The sequence below is a fragment of the Perca fluviatilis genome, chromosome 11 (genome assembly GCF_010015445.1).
Source record: "Perca fluviatilis chromosome 11, GENO_Pfluv_1.0, whole genome shotgun sequence".
Classification (NCBI taxonomy): Eukaryota; Metazoa; Chordata; class Actinopteri; order Perciformes; family Percidae; genus Perca; species Perca fluviatilis.
This window is the reverse complement of record NC_053122.1, coordinates 20,692,666-20,709,613: the sequence shown is the minus strand read 5'-3', so window position 1 is coordinate 20,709,613 and position 16,948 is coordinate 20,692,666. Positions and strand designations below refer to the sequence as shown.

At 42.3% G+C, this 16,948-nt stretch overlaps 1 protein-coding gene across 6 annotated transcripts in view; it reads left to right on the top strand.

Annotated features, from left to right (window-relative positions):
• Positions 1 to 16,247, top strand: part of greb1l (GREB1 like retinoic acid receptor coactivator) — a 46,663-nt gene extending 30,416 nt beyond the window's left edge. For 3 of the 6 annotated variants that reach the window (XM_039816202.1, XM_039816197.1, XM_039816198.1), the window contains exons 11-34: positions 483 to 620; positions 1,089 to 1,274; positions 1,503 to 1,802; positions 1,924 to 2,052; positions 2,828 to 2,962; positions 3,225 to 3,425; positions 3,598 to 3,778; positions 4,400 to 4,589; positions 5,765 to 5,901; positions 6,099 to 6,441; positions 6,969 to 7,084; positions 7,574 to 7,806; positions 7,941 to 8,503; positions 8,604 to 8,715; positions 8,866 to 9,012; positions 9,155 to 9,294; positions 9,512 to 9,673; positions 9,893 to 10,097; positions 10,858 to 11,020; positions 11,274 to 11,489; positions 11,586 to 11,727; positions 11,818 to 12,018; positions 13,368 to 13,506; positions 13,830 to 16,247. In XM_039816202.1, the coding sequence (XP_039672136.1) occupies positions 483 to 620; positions 1,089 to 1,274; positions 1,503 to 1,802; positions 1,924 to 2,052; positions 2,828 to 2,962; positions 3,225 to 3,425; positions 3,598 to 3,778; positions 4,400 to 4,589; positions 5,765 to 5,901; positions 6,099 to 6,441; positions 6,969 to 7,084; positions 7,574 to 7,806; positions 7,941 to 8,503; positions 8,604 to 8,715; positions 8,866 to 9,012; positions 9,155 to 9,294; positions 9,512 to 9,673; positions 9,893 to 10,097; positions 10,858 to 11,020; positions 11,274 to 11,489; positions 11,586 to 11,727; positions 11,818 to 12,018; positions 13,368 to 13,506; positions 13,830 to 13,993 (4,643 nt within the window). In that variant the 3' untranslated portion in view covers positions 13,994 to 16,247. The remainder of the gene's footprint in view (positions 1 to 482; positions 621 to 1,088; positions 1,275 to 1,502; positions 1,803 to 1,923; positions 2,053 to 2,827; positions 2,963 to 3,224; positions 3,426 to 3,597; positions 3,779 to 4,399; positions 4,590 to 5,764; positions 5,902 to 6,098; positions 6,442 to 6,968; positions 7,085 to 7,573; positions 7,807 to 7,940; positions 8,504 to 8,603; positions 8,716 to 8,865; positions 9,013 to 9,154; positions 9,295 to 9,511; positions 9,674 to 9,892; positions 10,098 to 10,857; positions 11,021 to 11,273; positions 11,490 to 11,585; positions 11,728 to 11,817; positions 12,019 to 13,367; positions 13,507 to 13,829) is intronic. The other 3 variants (XM_039816201.1, XM_039816200.1, XM_039816199.1) reach the window with 3 other exon arrangements.
• Positions 16,248 to 16,948: the final 701 nt, after the last annotated feature.

Genomic DNA, 16,948 nt, shown 5'->3' with positions numbered 1-16,948 from the left:
TGTGTGCAGAATGTGTTTTCTGTGCCATTAGGAGCAGAAGCTGTGTTGTTTATAACCTCCCCCCCACCCCCACCCCCCACCCCACCCCCCTCTCCTTCTGGGTTGGGGCTGAGTATGCCACATCCCTGATGTTCTCTGGTTGTTAGGGATGATTCAATCAGTATCTCCATGGAGATAGAGCTGGAGAGTTTGTTGCACAATTGGTTTAAAAAAAAAATAGCATGATTGAGGAAGATTTCTTCCACATGATGTATTTTTGGTTATTATGTAAGAGCATCATTTCAGATAAATTGTCCTGATTTTTTTTTTTTTTTTTATTTCATTTATAACATTGCTGTGATCCCAGTACGACAAATATTACTGCAGTGTTTTATGACTTAAATAGTAATAAAACACTAATATGTTCAAACTTAACCTATGTCACAATTAAGCTGTAGGTGATTAATCCTAGCATTGACATGTATTCTTGTATTGCCCTCCAGGTTCAGTATTAGGAGTGTCCTCTCCTCAGCCACCAGTAGCAGGAGTCCTTCAGCCCCAACCTGTCAGCGCTGGAGAGACGGTCATCGTCCCCGACAACCTGCTCAGCTCTTCAGGAGTTCGCCCCGTCATCCTCATCGGTACAAGCTTTATTTGAATGAACTGCTCCTTCCTAAAGCTGCAAATTAAATAGCATCCTGCAGGGCATAGCAAAACAATGTTTATGAATGTCAGAAAAACTGAATCAGAGGCTGTTTTACCACTAAGTAGAATAAAGTGAATTTCAAAATGTCAGGGAGCCAACCAATAAAGTCTTTTCACAAAGGCATGAGTAGTTAACTTTTTCAAATGACAAATGCCCATCTGATTTTTTTATTAGTTAGCCATTTCCTATCCAGCGTCTCGCGGCTAGCTGCCTTTTGTACCTTGTACCTTGAAATATGAAGTGTCTAAATATCAAGCTTATACTCATAACTGTTTAACTGTACTTTCAAAATTGTGAAAAAAGTTTTTTCACTTCGGCGGAACAAATATTGAAGTTGTTGTTACTTGTTGTCCAATATTTCTGGCTGCTGTTTGTTTTGTCTAATGGTAACTTTTCTTTTCAGGGCATGGCACTTTACCTTATTTTTATGGGAATGTCGGGGACATAGTGGTGAGCCCCCTCCTGGTCAGCTGCTATAATAACAGCCAGTTGACAGAGAAAACCCTGGAGACGTTGGGCCTCAACAGCAGCCAGCTTCTCTGTGTGGAGACAATGATTCTGCTCACTTTACAGTATCTTGCACGTTTAGGTAAGCAGCAAACTCACACGCACAAAGCAGCGTCGCTGTCACTAGTGGTTTTTCTGAAATGTTTGCAGACACACAGTGTAGTGGGGCGGCTGACCGGGAGGTGCTGGCGTCTTATTTAAAACCGAAACATGGCTGACAAAACAAATATCTAACTTTGTTATACATATTAATACATGTAAGCTTCTATATCAGTGGTTTTGACTTTTCATATTTGAATTGTTTTTGCAGGCTCGGTGCAGATTCCTCTGAGGGAGGAGCTGGAGCAGATTGTTTTGAAGGCCATGCTGTGCTGTCCTAGGGGTCCTGCCATCTCCCCGTCCCAGCTGCCCTGGTTAGCTCGGCTGGAATCCAGCGTCTCAGGGGGCAGTGTCCAAGTCATGGTTACCCATAACTCTTTGGGAGAAGGCATCTCTGAGTCACTTCGGTCTCTCAGTGAGGGTCCTCACAACCAGAAGTGCCTGCCAACCTATGTTGTCATTATATGTGCCTCTAAAATGAGTGGCAGCGAGTTCTGTGTGCTAGTTTTGGGTGAGTGTTGCCACCTAGTTGAAACCATTTAACTTGGTTGTGACCTTATTACTTCGACCAATCTGTGCACAATATGTATGCAAAATTTATGATCTAATCTTATCTTATGTGTTGGACACAGGAAAGTACCAAGCAAGGGCCTTAGCTGAGGGGATGCTTACAACCAATGAGTTTCTGAAGGAAATCAGTTACGAACTCATCACAGGGAAAGTCAGCATCTTGGCATCTCACTTCAAAACCACGTCACTAGGTGAGTCCATATTAGGAGATTTTAAAGTCTTCATTTGGAAGAAACAAGATGGACTGAATATTTCCCACAGCGTTTTATGATTACATTTATATGAAACAAAACATTACACTTAAAGCCGATGCTCTATAATGACTAGAAGTGTGAATCTTCACTGGTCTCACAATTCAATTTGATTACGATTATCCTGTCAACGATTCGATACGATTCGACATCCCGATTGGATCATGATGCGCCACCTCTTCAAATTTATTATATATTGCTTTAGATGGTTTTCATCAACAAATTCAAGCAGTCCGATGTATATGAACTCCCATTTTTTGGGGGGGATCTGCTCTTAAAAGGCACTTTCCGAATGTAGCGGAGTCTGAACACAGCAGATAACAAACAAAAAAAAAAGCCGCAAAATAAAAATGAACAAGCAATAGCAGGCAATAATCGATTATGGTATGTCACTGCATCGATGCAGAATCGCCCACATCCGCATCGCGATGCATCGATGCAATGATTCATTTTAACAGCCCTAACAATGACTGTGGCTGTTTTTTTAGTCGTCATCCACTAACGAAATTAATCACACATTGACACTATGATGTTGTCCGAATATCAAGGACTAAACTAGAACATGGTGTCAGTTTAATTTCATTCGTATGATAACTGCATTTCTGTATCCAAATTTTACGACTGGATCTTATTTCGTAACACATTATTTGTGTTGTAGCAGCTGGTATGCCTGGCTCTGTGTCTTTGTGTGACCATGGTGACTGGTTGTTTTTAGGCGACAATTTGGACAAGCAGCTTGTGCGATACCAGCGCAGACGGAAGGGACAGGTCATCCAGCCCTTCCAGAACGATGTCACTTACCACATCCACTCCCAGGAGGCTGCCAGCATGTCACCACCCTCAGACAGAGGTTAGCCTGCTCTCTGTCGTACTCACTCACTGAAACTGCTTGGCTCACCTGCCAGAGGCAGCCAAAACAATCAATGTATATTCCACATAGACTCATGTCCATATTACGGTTATTCTGCAGCAAATGAAATGTTTGTCATTAGTAGCAATATTCCCCACATTTTCAAATGTCTGTTTTACTTAAGGTAAAACAAGGTAATTATTATTTTGTCGCACATTATATTATACTATATTGACATACTCTCCTTCTGCTTTTCCTGTAGCAGAGCTGTTGTGTAAGGTCTTCCAGATCTATCCGACCCAGCTGAGCGTTGCTCGGAGTCTCCTCTCTCAAGTCTGCTCCATCGCTGACTCAGGAACCCAGAACCTCGACTTGGGGCGTTTTTGTAAAGTGGACTTTCTTGTTCTGGTCCCTCCATCTCACATTCTGGTACACCAGACAGCACAGCGCATCCGACAATCAGGTCTGTGTCCAGAGGCAACGTCATAAATAACAACATCATAAAGATTCAAGGATGACTTTTCCGCCTACTTAGTTCTTGAAACTTTCAAAACTTTCCATGCCAGAGACTTGATGTTCTAGCAATGGTTTTTCCACTCCGTTGTGACAACAAGTGGTTTGTTTGTTTCGCTCAGGAGTTCTTGTCGACCTGGGAATCGAGGACGTCTGCACAGCCCACCAGAAATCAGACAAGTACGTGGTGCGTCTAGACGGTGAAGTTCACGCCAAGATGGAAGCCTTCATGAGGAAAGTCAAGCAGAACCCCTACACCCTGTTTGTCCTCATTCACGACAACTCTCACGTCGACCTCACGAGGTAAGACGACTCCGCTGACATTATTTCGCTCTGTTGATAATCTAAAGCTGTGTGAAACATGCTGTTGTTATGGCTGCAAATCTAGCCTTTTCATACACTGATTAAAGTGGAGAGAGGAGAACAGCTGCAAGAAAGTGAAAACACACACAACACCAAGTATCTATAACCTTTTATTTTGGTCAAATGTAGATAATTTGAGATCTATGTTTTATTTTTTTGTTTTTTTTAAATTATGTTTAGACATATGTGGTTCAAATTGATATTTGAGCCACATTGTTTGCTGGATTTGTTGATGCAGTTTGACATTTTTAGGCATTTTATTTTTCTGTTCAGATATGGTTGCTATTGCTGCCAGCCTCCAAGATCTTATTCCAAGCAAACTGCTGTTGTCACTGCCAGAAAACATAACAGACATCACATCGCTTCCTGTTTTCCAGAGGGTTTTTCTTGGGAATGACACACTTTTAGCAAAGCAAATATTAAAACCCTCACTAACCAAGTCCACAATGGAGTTGTTATTTGCGTCCATGCTTAATGTTATTAACAGCTATGGTATGATTTGAACTGGAATCTAGAATACCGCTCACATGTTTTAAACACTTTGCCCTACTTCTTCTCCAGTGCTCTGTCAGGCTCTGTGTGCCACGGCGAGCTGCAGGGTTTGGCCGACCGGGTGGTGAACTGCCAGGAAGTCCTGGATGCCATGAACCTCCTGGTCCTGCAGGTCAGCTGCTTCCCGCACACACTGCAGACCCGCCAGTCCCGCATCAGCATCCACAACGAAGTTCACTGGCCCTCCAACGAAAGTCTGGTGAGTATTATTTTAACATCCCAAATGTCCTCTGCACGTCGTTATTAATGGCTGTCTCATTCTTTATTCTGGTAAAGAGGCATAGTTCAGTGAAAGTCACACGGGGATATTTTAACATCGAAGCATCAAAGTTTCAACATTATTGCAGCATGCAGAGGCCAGTTTGTAACAGCTGTGGTTTAGCTACTCCACCTGGTGGACTTAAAGTGCACTTAGACTAACAGAAGAGGCAACTCGATGATGACTTTTGAGATAATAAATGAGATATCTTTTTTGAGCAATTTTTGCTTTAATTTGACAGTTGTAGAGGCAGACAGGAAACATGGGGAGAACCATTAGGCTACTGGGGCGCCCCAAGATATATATATATTTTTTTTTTTTACATATTCCTGCTCATGATACACTATACCTGTATAGTGCTATTCAAATATCTTCAAATATGTGTTCTGGTTTCAGATCATTGTGTGCTTTGTTCTAATTCTGTTAACACTTCTGTCCTAAACGGGGTTTAGGTCCGTCCTAATTATATTGAAGCTGGTACCGTTTTATTATTTAAATACATGAATATAATTCAGAGTCTCAGAGCAGAGGGGTGTTATGGTCATGCTGTTCTAGTTATTCTCATTATTATATTGAGCTGAATTTACAGTAGCACATAATATTGAAGTATCGTCTGGATGACATTATTTAGAGCAGTGGTTTCCAAACTGAAACAGGTCAAACAGGAGAAAAAAGAGCTCTACAAAACTAGATAGATTTTTATTTTTTTAGACATTCCTCGAATAATTTCATGTGAGTTACTGCATAATATTCAGGCAGCATAAAAAAAGATTACTCAAATCATTACTTTTTGTTCCATCGACATATGCAAATGCTGATGATAGTTGGCAGGTAGACATTACCACATTTTAAGGGGATACACGCAAAAAAAGCTGGGAACTGCTCATTCAAGAGGGCAATATAATATAATAATGAAGTGAAAGCACTCACTAAGCTTTCAGATCAAGCATAATGCAATGAGACGAGACTCATTATATGCTTAGTAAACTAGTTCTGCTTTTCAACACTACATTTGGTGAAGTATTAGTCATTTTGTAAATTGGAGAAACAAATCTAAAAGTATTGACATTTAAAACAGAATGCCATGTTCTTACTATATTATATTTTTCATCCAGCAGGGGGAGCAGTCTCCTAATGAGTTGCTCTACTTTGGCCTGAGGGACTACAGCAGCTCCCTGCAGTGGGGCGTGGCCAGCCCCATTCTGCGTTGTGATGATGCCTTTGAGAAGATGGTCCACACACTGCTGGAAAGGTGATTATGGTGTTACTGATAATTGTGAGACATATTGTCAATATCAAAATCTTACAGATGTGTATTTTCAAATGGCATTCACTGGCAGGGAGTAGGTTAAGAAACACAAACCTGTCTGCAGTAATTTTGCCTGTTGATAAAATGCGTCATATTCAGCTATAGAGCTCAAACTAACAAACTCCCTATCTGTGTCCCAGGCATCCGCACCTTCACAGCATGGTGATCCGCAGCTACCTGCTGATTCAGCAGTACACTGAGGCCATGATGGCCCTGACCTCTTCCCCGTCGCTTAGAGACCACATAACCCCAGAGACCCTGGCCATGGTGGAGGACCTGATCAACGCGCCAAGCAGAGAGGGCTCCCAGGGCCGTGGCCATATGCTGTTGGTTCGAGTCCCCTCACTACAGCTGGCAATGCTGGCCCGGGAACGACTAGAGGATGTTAGGGACAAACTGGGCCTCCAGTTGTGCTTTGCCGTGCTGCTGGGCAGCCCGGCCTCGGAACTCAACCTGCCCAGAAACTTCGCCAGCCGCCTCAAGGTGAGAATGCCATGCAACCAGAGTCATATGAGTCTTTTTATTGTGTTATTTTACCAAACGTTTTCAATATTTATATAAAGTGACTGTGGTTTATTCAAGCAAGATGTGTTAAGGAAATCCGATCCATGAGTGAAACATTCAAGTTCATTAATGTTTGAATAGGTATCAGGATTTGAATGAAATTCGCTTTTACGGAGAAGTCTGAAGTGATTATCTGGGAGTTCTCAGAATTCACTTGTATCTTTTTCTCAGTTTTTTGACATTGTAAATGATCTCAGACCTCATTAAAATCACCAAATATCCCCACTGAAACCCCACTAGTGAATGCTGTTTAGACTATTCTTCATTTGACACATTCACATTTGAAATAATATGGGACCTGTGATCTAGACTACTAGCTTAAAAAAAATATTTTTGTTGAATTAAATTTGTCCTGCGTCAGCCTGAAATGCATTATTGGACTAGTTCTAAATGATGCATAAATAACTCAATAATAAACATTATGTAATAATTGTGTTATGCTGTAGGCCTGGAGAGGCTGTGAGAATGGAGACTGGGTACCGCACACTTATGAGGATCTGGAAGGGCTGCCCTGCATCGTTATCCTTACAGGCAAGGACCCTCTTGGAGAAACCTTTCCCAGGTAAGCTCCCCCATCACTTAAAAATAATCAAATGTGATCAATCATGGAAAGTATAGTACGTTGCCTTTTAAGCTCATCTATAATTCCTCTTGGTGTGTTGTTACCGTGACTTTTTTTTTTTTTTTACCCTCCAAGTGTTATCTTATACGTCTACATTCACACTGTGTGGGTTGTCTTCTCTACAAAAGAGGCCCAATTTCGTTTGTTCCTGCACCCAGTTTGCCAGTCCTGGGTTGTGTATCTCTTGTGTCAGCATCAGTAAACCATCTGAGATTTATAGCACAAGCATTAAAACTGAATTAAAACTTAATGCTTGAGTGATTTAATCCAATTTTCAATATAATTTGGGTAATTTGATTGTGTACAATTTACAAATAAATACATTTTGGCCTAAAAAGTTTTTTTCAAAATTAAAGACATGTAGATGAGAACATAGAAATAGGCAACAATCCTTCTATGCAACAATCTTTCACACTTTTACCCTTCTAGGTCTCTGAAATACTGCGACCTGCGTCTGATAGACTCCAGCTACCTGAGTCGTACAGCCCTGGAGCAGGAGGTGGGGCTGGCCTGCACCTATGTGTCCATGGCCGTGGTCCAGGAGCCCAAAAATGCCATGGCCCCTCGGGAATCCGAAGGAGAAAAGGCCACCACCAGCTTGAATGATGGAGAAGAGCTGGAAAGGCCTCAGAGCAACGGCAGCGCTGCAACCAGAACCTCTGGTGAGCCCCTGGCCTCACTGAGATACTGAGTCTTAGGATTCAAGACGCAAACACCAGATGTTGACTTTAAATAATATCTTCAAAATTAGCTTTATTTGTATTTATCCTCCTATTCTCTTCATGTCTCCACTCAGGCTCTTTTCCAGAGAATGGTGTCAGTTCATCTGACATTGCCGACTCTTGCCAGAAGCCCTCCACCTCCACCTGCCCACCCGAAGGCGCCATCACCTCCGACATAAGCACAGTAACATTAACACAAGGCTTCAAGCAGGAGTGTGATTCCCTCGCAAGCCAGCTCTCCTCCAACCCCTCCAAAGCCCCTCCCTCTCTTTACTCCAGTTCCTCCTCTTCCTCCCCCTCCCAATCGTCCTCATCCACCCAGAGACCCAGCCAGTCCACACAGTGTGGTCGAGACTCTAAGCCCGCTCGGGTGTCACCGCGGACAGTCATTTTGTCACGTGCGGCATACAACCTGCTGGCGGGGGAGTCTGGGAGTCAGCTGAGCTCCTTCTCCCTGCTGCCTCATGCAGATGTAGCCTGGAGCAGCCCCCTGAGGCCCCTCATCACTCACAACCTGCAGGGGGCAGAGCAGAGCATTTACTACCGCCAGTGGACCATCGCCAGGCAGCATCACGCCGATTACGAAGCTCCATCTGTGCCACATCCACGACGCCTGCTACTCAGTGGACCCCCACAGGTGCATATATGTACTAATATGCATATTATATTAATTATGCATCTGCATTTAAGTGTCATTGTAACATTACAGGGATGATTTATTTCATGTCCTTTGTTAGGTGGGAAAAACTGGTGCCTATCTGCAGTTTCTTCGTATCCTGTTTCGAATGCTCATCAGATTGTTGGAGGTAGATGTGTATGATGAGGAAGAGGAGGAGGAGGAGGAAGAAGGTGAAGATCATTGGGACTTAACTGACTTATTTATTCTGACCTCATGGTTTTAAACACACCATAGACATAATAAGGAGCTAAATGTCAGATTGTCTTTTTCACGGTGATTTAGTTTTTGTTCTCATCTTTTCATGTTCTTTTCATCTCCAGAAACATTAGAGGTTACAACTCTAGTGAATACCCAGTTGCCTGACATTGAGGAAGTGCGAAAACTGCCCTTTGACCCCTACCCCCGGGACCCTAAGTTCAGGAAGGCCAGCCCTGTTTACACTGACAAGATGCCAAAGTGCTTAAAAGGTCAGCAGAAATATGCAAACACTCAGCAGAGTCAGTCACTTTTAATCTGCCAGTGTAAATACAACATGGATGTTACTTTAATATTAAGTTCAGCAAGCTTATCTCAAAGTAGGAGAGTGAACATGTTTGATTTTTATTGCAGATTTTAAGCAAGAAGGCGAGAGCCAAACACCAGCCAAACGAGAGACCAAGTCCATACGTCTGAGCAGGTTTGCCGCCCACAATGCCTTTCATCACTGTGAACAGTGTCACCACTACTGTGAAGCAGGCCCTGCCACACAGGTGAGTGCACAGGCTCACATCACACATCTGAGGCACTCATCTGCTGCCTTCTTTGGGCTTGAGTAACTTCAAACTATTGCTGACTTATAGCTGCACATACATATATCCTAACCTGTCAAAAATACTTTGACACTTGAAAGCCTGAGAGCTTTTTTACTATCTGTAGTCATGCTTCAAGGTGATCTCTCGGTGTTAATAATGCATGTGTGTGTCGTAGCTGTCGGAGTGCACCTTCCATGCTTTCACCTTCTGCTCGTCCATGCTGGGGGAGGAAGTCCAGCTCCAGTTTGTCATTCCCAAAGCCAAGGAGCAGCACTTTGTCTTCAGTCAGCAGGGCAGCCACTTGGAGAGCATGCGCCTACCTCTGGTCTCCACCAAGGTTAGTTTACTAGATACATGTAGGATTTTGTGTGTCTGTGTGTCGGTACGTATAAGTCTGGAGAGGGGGGGGGGGTGCTCAGTTCTTTCTGCTAAAGCTCGAAACTGAGACATCGCAAATCAGCGTATTCAATATTTTATTTTGCTCACAACTTCTACTACACAAATACTCTTTTGTTTTTACTCTACTTTCTTCTTTCTTCTTTCTGTTTGTCTCTAGGACCCTGATGTGTTCAAGAGTCCAATCTTCACCCCGACTACAGGACGCCAAGAGCACGGCCTGCTCAACATTTTCCATGCCATGGAGGGTGCCATTCATCTGCATATTCTGGTGGTCAAGCAATTTGAGATGCCCCAATACAGAAAGTACTGGCCCAACCACATCCTGCTCGTCCTGCCAGCTATGTTCAACAGTGCGGGAGTTGGTGAGCAGCTTACTACCTAAATTAACTAAAATGTATTTGTAAGAATGTCATTTTTCAATCTATGGATGCAGTAATTTTATAAAATCTCCCCAATGTGTTACTGATAAAAAAACTAAAAAAAACATAAATAAGTTTAAATGTGCCCTGTGGACTTTTGTTCAGGTGTTTCTCACCAAAATGCAGGACCAAGCATCCTCATGTGTGCACAATACAAACCAAACAGGAAGCCACTCATAAAAACATTGCTTTATAGCGCTACTAGTTCACTTTACACTTTACAGGGTACCTTTAAGTCTACGTCACCTTGCAACTTATCTCCCTGCTGATAATTATAGGTTTTATTACAGTGAGAGAGCCTCCCTGGTCATATATTTATTACAGTCAGTCACTTTTTTTCTACAGCACAATAGTCTGATTTGTAAGTCAGCCAATCAGGTGCATGGCCTGTCTGAAATGGGTGTAACTAAACTAAATTACTCCTAAATAGACGGCAACAGGGATTACCCTTTTACCCATTTTACCCGTGTCACAATGGCTGCCTGCCAACATTTCTGTTCAGGATAAACCCAATAGACTTTGATGTTTATGCAACATGCATTTTCTCAACTGCAAGAGTTCAGTTGTAAAATTCGTAATGCAGCTTTTACATTTTATTTGCACTTATCACCTCCTGCAGCACTGTGTTGACGGGCAATGTAGTTGTAACAGTTTTGAGAAAGTATAAATGGAAAAAATTGACACGTGCTCCTGTCTGTTCAAGGTGCTGCTCGCTTCATGATCAAAGAGCTGTCATATCATAACCTGGAACTGGAGAGAAACAGACTCGAGGAGCAAGGTGTCCATAGGCAAGATGTATGGCCTTTCATTGTCATGATGGACGACTCCTGCGTGCTTTGGAACACCCATCAGACAGCAGACAGCAGGTAGAATTTTCTTTTTGATTTGTAAAATTTGCAGAGAGGAGTTGTTAAGTTTTAAGAGTTATAATTATTCACAATAAATGTTTTTCTTCCTTTTAAGCAAACCTTTAGCCTTTGTTACCCCTATAACCGCGATTAAAAAATGCGTATATTATAATATTCAGGGACCCTAAAGGAAAGGACGAAAAAGGTATGTGATTGTTGCCCCCCACAAAAAGCTTCTCATGTGTGCCTTGTCCTCCTTTTTCTCTCTCAGTGAGACATCAGATGGAACGAATGTGTCCCTAAAGACAGTGCTGCAGCATATGGAAAACACACCGAAGATCTCCCTGTACGCAATGTGCGGTACACGCAGGTGGAGCAGCAGCCTGGCTCACAAATCTCCCAGCCACCCCTTCAGCCGGTGTCACCTCCATGACTTTGTCATGCTTAATGTGGACCTGACACAGAATGTTCAATATGACCTTAATCGGTACGTTTTGTAGAGGATTGTGTCAATCAGTCACACGTTTGGTGATTTGTGCTGTGTCTCAATCTCCTGGTATTGCTGTTTTGGTCCTATGTGTAGGTATAGCTGTGAGGAGGTGGACTTTAATCTAAGGGTGAACAGCAGTGGGCTGCTGCTGTGTCGCTTTAACTACTTTAACCTAATGAAGAAACACATTCCAGTTGGGGGAAACCATGACTTCGTGGTCAAACCTAAACTCATGGTGGGTGTATGCCTATTTGTCAGTTGGTTTCTAGTGAATGTATTAGTATAAGACACCATCTAACACTAAACTGCTTTCTTCTCTCTCCAGGAAATGGAAAACCCCGCCACAATCAGCCCGTCACAGTATGTTTGCGCCCCAGACAGCGAGCAGACCCTGCTGGACGCCCCGGCCCAGTTTTTGCTTGAAAAGTTCCTGCAAAGCTGTAGCCACAGACTGTTTCCGAAGGCTGTTCAGAACAGGAACAATCCAGTTCTGGCCATCGACAGCTACCTCAACATCAGCCCGGAGGTGAGAGCTCCCAGGAGGTTGCAGTTGAAAGCAGGAGAGAAGGCTATTAGCATCATTCCTTCAACGTAAACCTAGAAGAAGACCTAAGGGACAAATTATTGTGAAAACCTTTGTAAATACCGTGCTGCTGTTTCAGGGGAATCTTAAAGTATTAACCATAGACCCTTTCCGACCGGAGGGATTTTTGCAGTTCCTACAACATAACGTTCCTAGAATCCTTGTAGGGTTATACATGTTTAGGAGTGTTCCGACTGGACCAATTTGGGGATTATTAAGTTCCTCTGACCGCAGTTCCTGTGACTCTTTCAGCTCCTACTTCAGGGCAGGATCTTTTCCCTTTTCCACAGAGGAACTCTTAGTGACCCAGCAACATCTGAAACACAAACAGTACATATTCTTCACTGTCTGTTCAATTCGCCTACGTATGCTAACTCATAAGACAAACATTACACATTCAACCAGCTAATTGTTAATGCTTGTTAAACTCACTTGTCGTTTTGTTTGCCTGTTGCGCTCTGCTCTTCTATCTTCTTCCATCATATTAATTAGGATCATATTACGCTGGAGCCTTCGTCTTCTGTGTTTCTCTGTTAAGTACTCCAGCCTAATCTTTAAACGCCGCCGTTCGAACTCCGTTATGAGCATCCTGGCAAGGCACAATAGGAACATTCCGATGGCCTCCTCCATGCTGGTTTCTTGTAGTATATGGCGCTAAAGTCAAGTGACGACGATATAAAGACCGTTGCCGTGCTTGCGTCACTCCCTTACCCCTCCTACCAGTTCCTATGGCCACTTGGCCAGTACAAATGGAAAAAAAAAAGGTTTTGGTGGGGGGGAGTAGTTGGTAGATCTGTTTAGAAGTGGACTGTTCCCTATAACTACATTCCTGTAACTACTTGGTCGGAAAGAGGCTTATGACAAAATTTTGTAACAAAAACCTGCTGACTAAGTTTATTTCAATTATTTTTATAAGCCTAAAGTTTGTAGAAACATGTTGCACAATTTCACCATCTGTTTTGCTTAGAACATTCTGACCTGCATACACGCACATGTGCAAACACTGAATGCTAACGGTGCATATTTGTTCTGTACATTTGTGCATATGAGGTGACACACTATGCACAACTTCAATTATTTGCATGCCTAGACACATTTCTTGTGTTTTCTCCTGTAATGGAAATAAATTATGATGCACAAAATGCAACCTATAAATTAGCTTGTCGCCAATAGCTTCCCAGAGGATTTATCAAGGTTTCATGAGGATTATTTCATTAATTGTGACCTGAAAGATATGCGCTTCATGTTTCATGGAATTTATGAGGTGTATCTTGTCATATCTTTTGTCACAGATTTTTGTTTGCTACATCAACTCTCGTCCACACTCCACCAACCTGAACCATCAGGGCCTGCTGTTCAGTGGCCTCCTGCTTTACCTTTGTGACTCTTTCGTCGTATCTGGACTCCTCAAGAAATTCCGCTTCCTCAAAGGTGACACTTCAATGTAGTCCTAGTTATTGCTACTGCTTCTGTTGTTGTCTCTGTTGTTATATCATCTACTTCAAGTTATCTTATACCAGATTGATTCACAGGGTATGTGACACTACTGTTCGGAGCATGTCAATATATATTCCTGTGTCTTTCTGTGCATGTTAACACATTATTGTTATACCAATGAGTTAATGCATATGACCAGATAGATCATTCAATTAGAAACAATCATTAGTCTGGGTAGATTTAGAAAGCAGTGCAGCCTCTAAGGGATACTAGCGGGGCCTTTCAGATTTTGTTTTTAACCCTGATTGTTTCCACAGGCGCCACTCTCTGTGTGATCTGCCAGGACCGAAGTTCCCTGCGTCAGACCGTCATCAGATTGGAGCTGGAGGACGAGTGGCAGTTCCGCCTGCGTGACGAGTTTCAGACGGCCAACTGCAGTGAGGACCGGCCCCTCTACTTTTTGACTGGCCGCCATGTTTGAACCTGAAACATCCTGGATCGACTGTTCTGCTGCAGAAACACAATCCGAAATGAGGATAGATTTAATTCCGAACCAACCAGCGATTACAATTCTTGCCATTCCAATGGAAGGTCAGAGGGGATATGCTGGATCACAAGATCCAAAGTGCCCCACGAGTGGACACAAGGCCACCTAATATGGCTTTCCTTTAATCTGTACTGCCACAGTGCACTACGCCTGGGTCAGTGCTTGTTTTAACGCTTGCTTGTAGCTGGGCTTCTCTCCACTGGAACTTGTGTTCTACTGAAAAAGAATTTGCTGTAGAAAAAAAGCACAGCTGAAACTTTATTTGTTTTGATGTTCGCCAAAATGGACGCTCTCAGATCAATGATGTGACAATTTGAAGATTGTATGTGTCCGTACATATGTACTTTGTGTGTCCCATTCTGGACATACATGTTTATCTCAGGGTTTTAAAGGTTGCTTGAAGGGACGAAGCTATTCTCCAAGTTCACCGTGTATTTTTGGCATTAACTTATGCTGGCACCAAAGGCATCCTCAGCTGCCCCTTGACTTTTCCTTTCGCTTTTCTTGTCCCTTCTTACCTGCTATGCCTCTCAAACTCCACAAAGCTTATTGACAAGTCAGCTCACTACATTGAAGAAATATTAACATAGAGTTTGGCCTGTATTGGATTTCCATCATCGATCATTTCAACTGCAAATGGGACTCTCTCTCTATCTTGTGCCTCTGAATATATTTATGTGGCATTAATAATCCTTCTGACGGGGAGCTGTATGAGTGTGGTTTTAGTCTCTAAGTGACTGACACATTAATTTATCCAAAGACTTTATTCACAACTAAAGAAAAGTACAAGTTGTCCTTGAATGTAGTATGATAATGTTCTATTATGGCTGAAATATAAACTGTAACTATGAAGCAGGTCTGTTGTCCAGAACACACTTATGTGACTTGCCACAGGGTTTTATTGTACAACTCACAGACGGAGCAACATAAATTACATATGTTTAGTATTTAGGCATGTACTGACTTGAATACTGGGTATTTTAAGCATAATCACATTACGTCAGTAAAATGCTGTATAATAAGCACGCCTCTTCACTGCCAAATATCCTTCTGCGGACTGTGCCTGGGCTTTCACCTCCTGTTTCAATGTTCTGACGCTGACTGTGGCTACCATCCACACATTAAACTCTCAATCTGCCATCTCTTGCCCCCAAACCAAAGGATAATCAAAGAAAGGGTAACACACTGTCAAAAGCAGATGACCAGATTATTCCCTATACTTGAAAGTAGAATGTTTTTATGTTTCTGCACAGGGTTGTCCAAAGAATATGCCTTAAGTGACGTTTCATACAGTCACTGCTCAAGTCACTAATTTTTTTCGGACCAATGAGAATGAAGAAACCATTAACTTGTGAGGCGAAGAAATGTTGTTTGTCTGAGTGAAGCGCAATGAAATAATTGGATTTCGGACTACTGTACTGTTTAAAGCGTTGTTTACATTATTAATATATTATATCATCCCCTTAACCACTGAGGGTTACTGATGTTTTTTTTAGTCTTGTGTAACTTTTGCCAGTATATTTTGATCATGATGTCTTATTGCATTTTATGTTATGTTGCAAAGGCTAGAAAAAATCTACCTAGATGTGTCCTTAACCAAATGTCTGTATCCCTACCTGTTCTTGTGTTGGATTTTTATTGAAAATGAAAATCAGGTCCATGAGGGATTCTTATTTATTTGACAAGCATTTTGGACTGATAATCATATTGAAGTGTAATATTCGATTGCAAGCTTCCCTAAACCAAGGGAGTGTGTCCTCTTCTCTTCAAAACCATCCATGAAGGCTTTGCACAAGACCTAAATGAATGATTATTAGATCTACTGAATGTCATTAGGGGTAGGAAATATGAACTTGCAGAATACAAGTTAAGACAAATAAGACATGTTTGTCACTATTGAATTAACCCCAAAATGAGTCCAAATATGAGACTGGGGATCAAAACATTAACTTAAACTCCAATGGTCCACAGAATGTGTCTTTCCTTTTAAAAATTGAACACTTAATATGCAACTTGCTCTCACAATCGTCACTGAAATGTGTTTGATAACCATGTGCAGCCCAGTGGTAGCCTTGTGTCTGGGTGATCTACCTCATTTTTGTGCTTGTGGGCTGTGAACATAATGACATTTGAGCCATGTTATTGTTGTTAAAAAATTATTAATGTATTAAAATGACTTCTAAAATCATTTGCGTTTTTTTATGGCATTATCCCATAATGTCTTTTATAGTTTCTTTTATAGTAATTCAATTCAATTCAATGTTATTTATAGTATCAAATCACAACAGAGTTATCTCGAGACACTTTACAGATAGAGTAGGTCTAGACCACACTCTATAAATTCCAAAACCCCAACAATTACAGTAATTCCCACAAGAGCAAGCATTAGCAGTGGCTGTTGCGACAGTGACGAGGAAAAACTCCCTTTTAGGAAGAAACCTCAGCAGACCCAGACTCTTGGTAGGCGGTGTCTGACGGGGCCGGTTGGGGGTGTGATGATCAGTGGCAAATAATAGTCACATTAAAGATAATGGAACAGTGACTTCGAAGGTCATCGTGGAAGTTCATGTCATAGCAGGGCACATCTTGTCATACTGAGTAGTGCAGTCTCCAATACCGTATCCTGACTACTCTGTGCATATGAACATCACAGCAGGGCGTTGCGGGATGTAACGTGGCGCTGCAGAGCATGGATGGATGCGGCAGACGCAGCAGGACGCAGCAGGACGCAGCCGGGAATTGCAAAGAATCGCAGAGCATAGCTCTGCGAAGAAGAAACATAAGGACTCCGGGGAGTATACTCCCCAGAGCTAGGTTAGTAACAAGCATTTCTGGGACAGGATGCATACAAAAGGAATCAAGTGGAAACAGATGAGAGAGCAGCTCAGT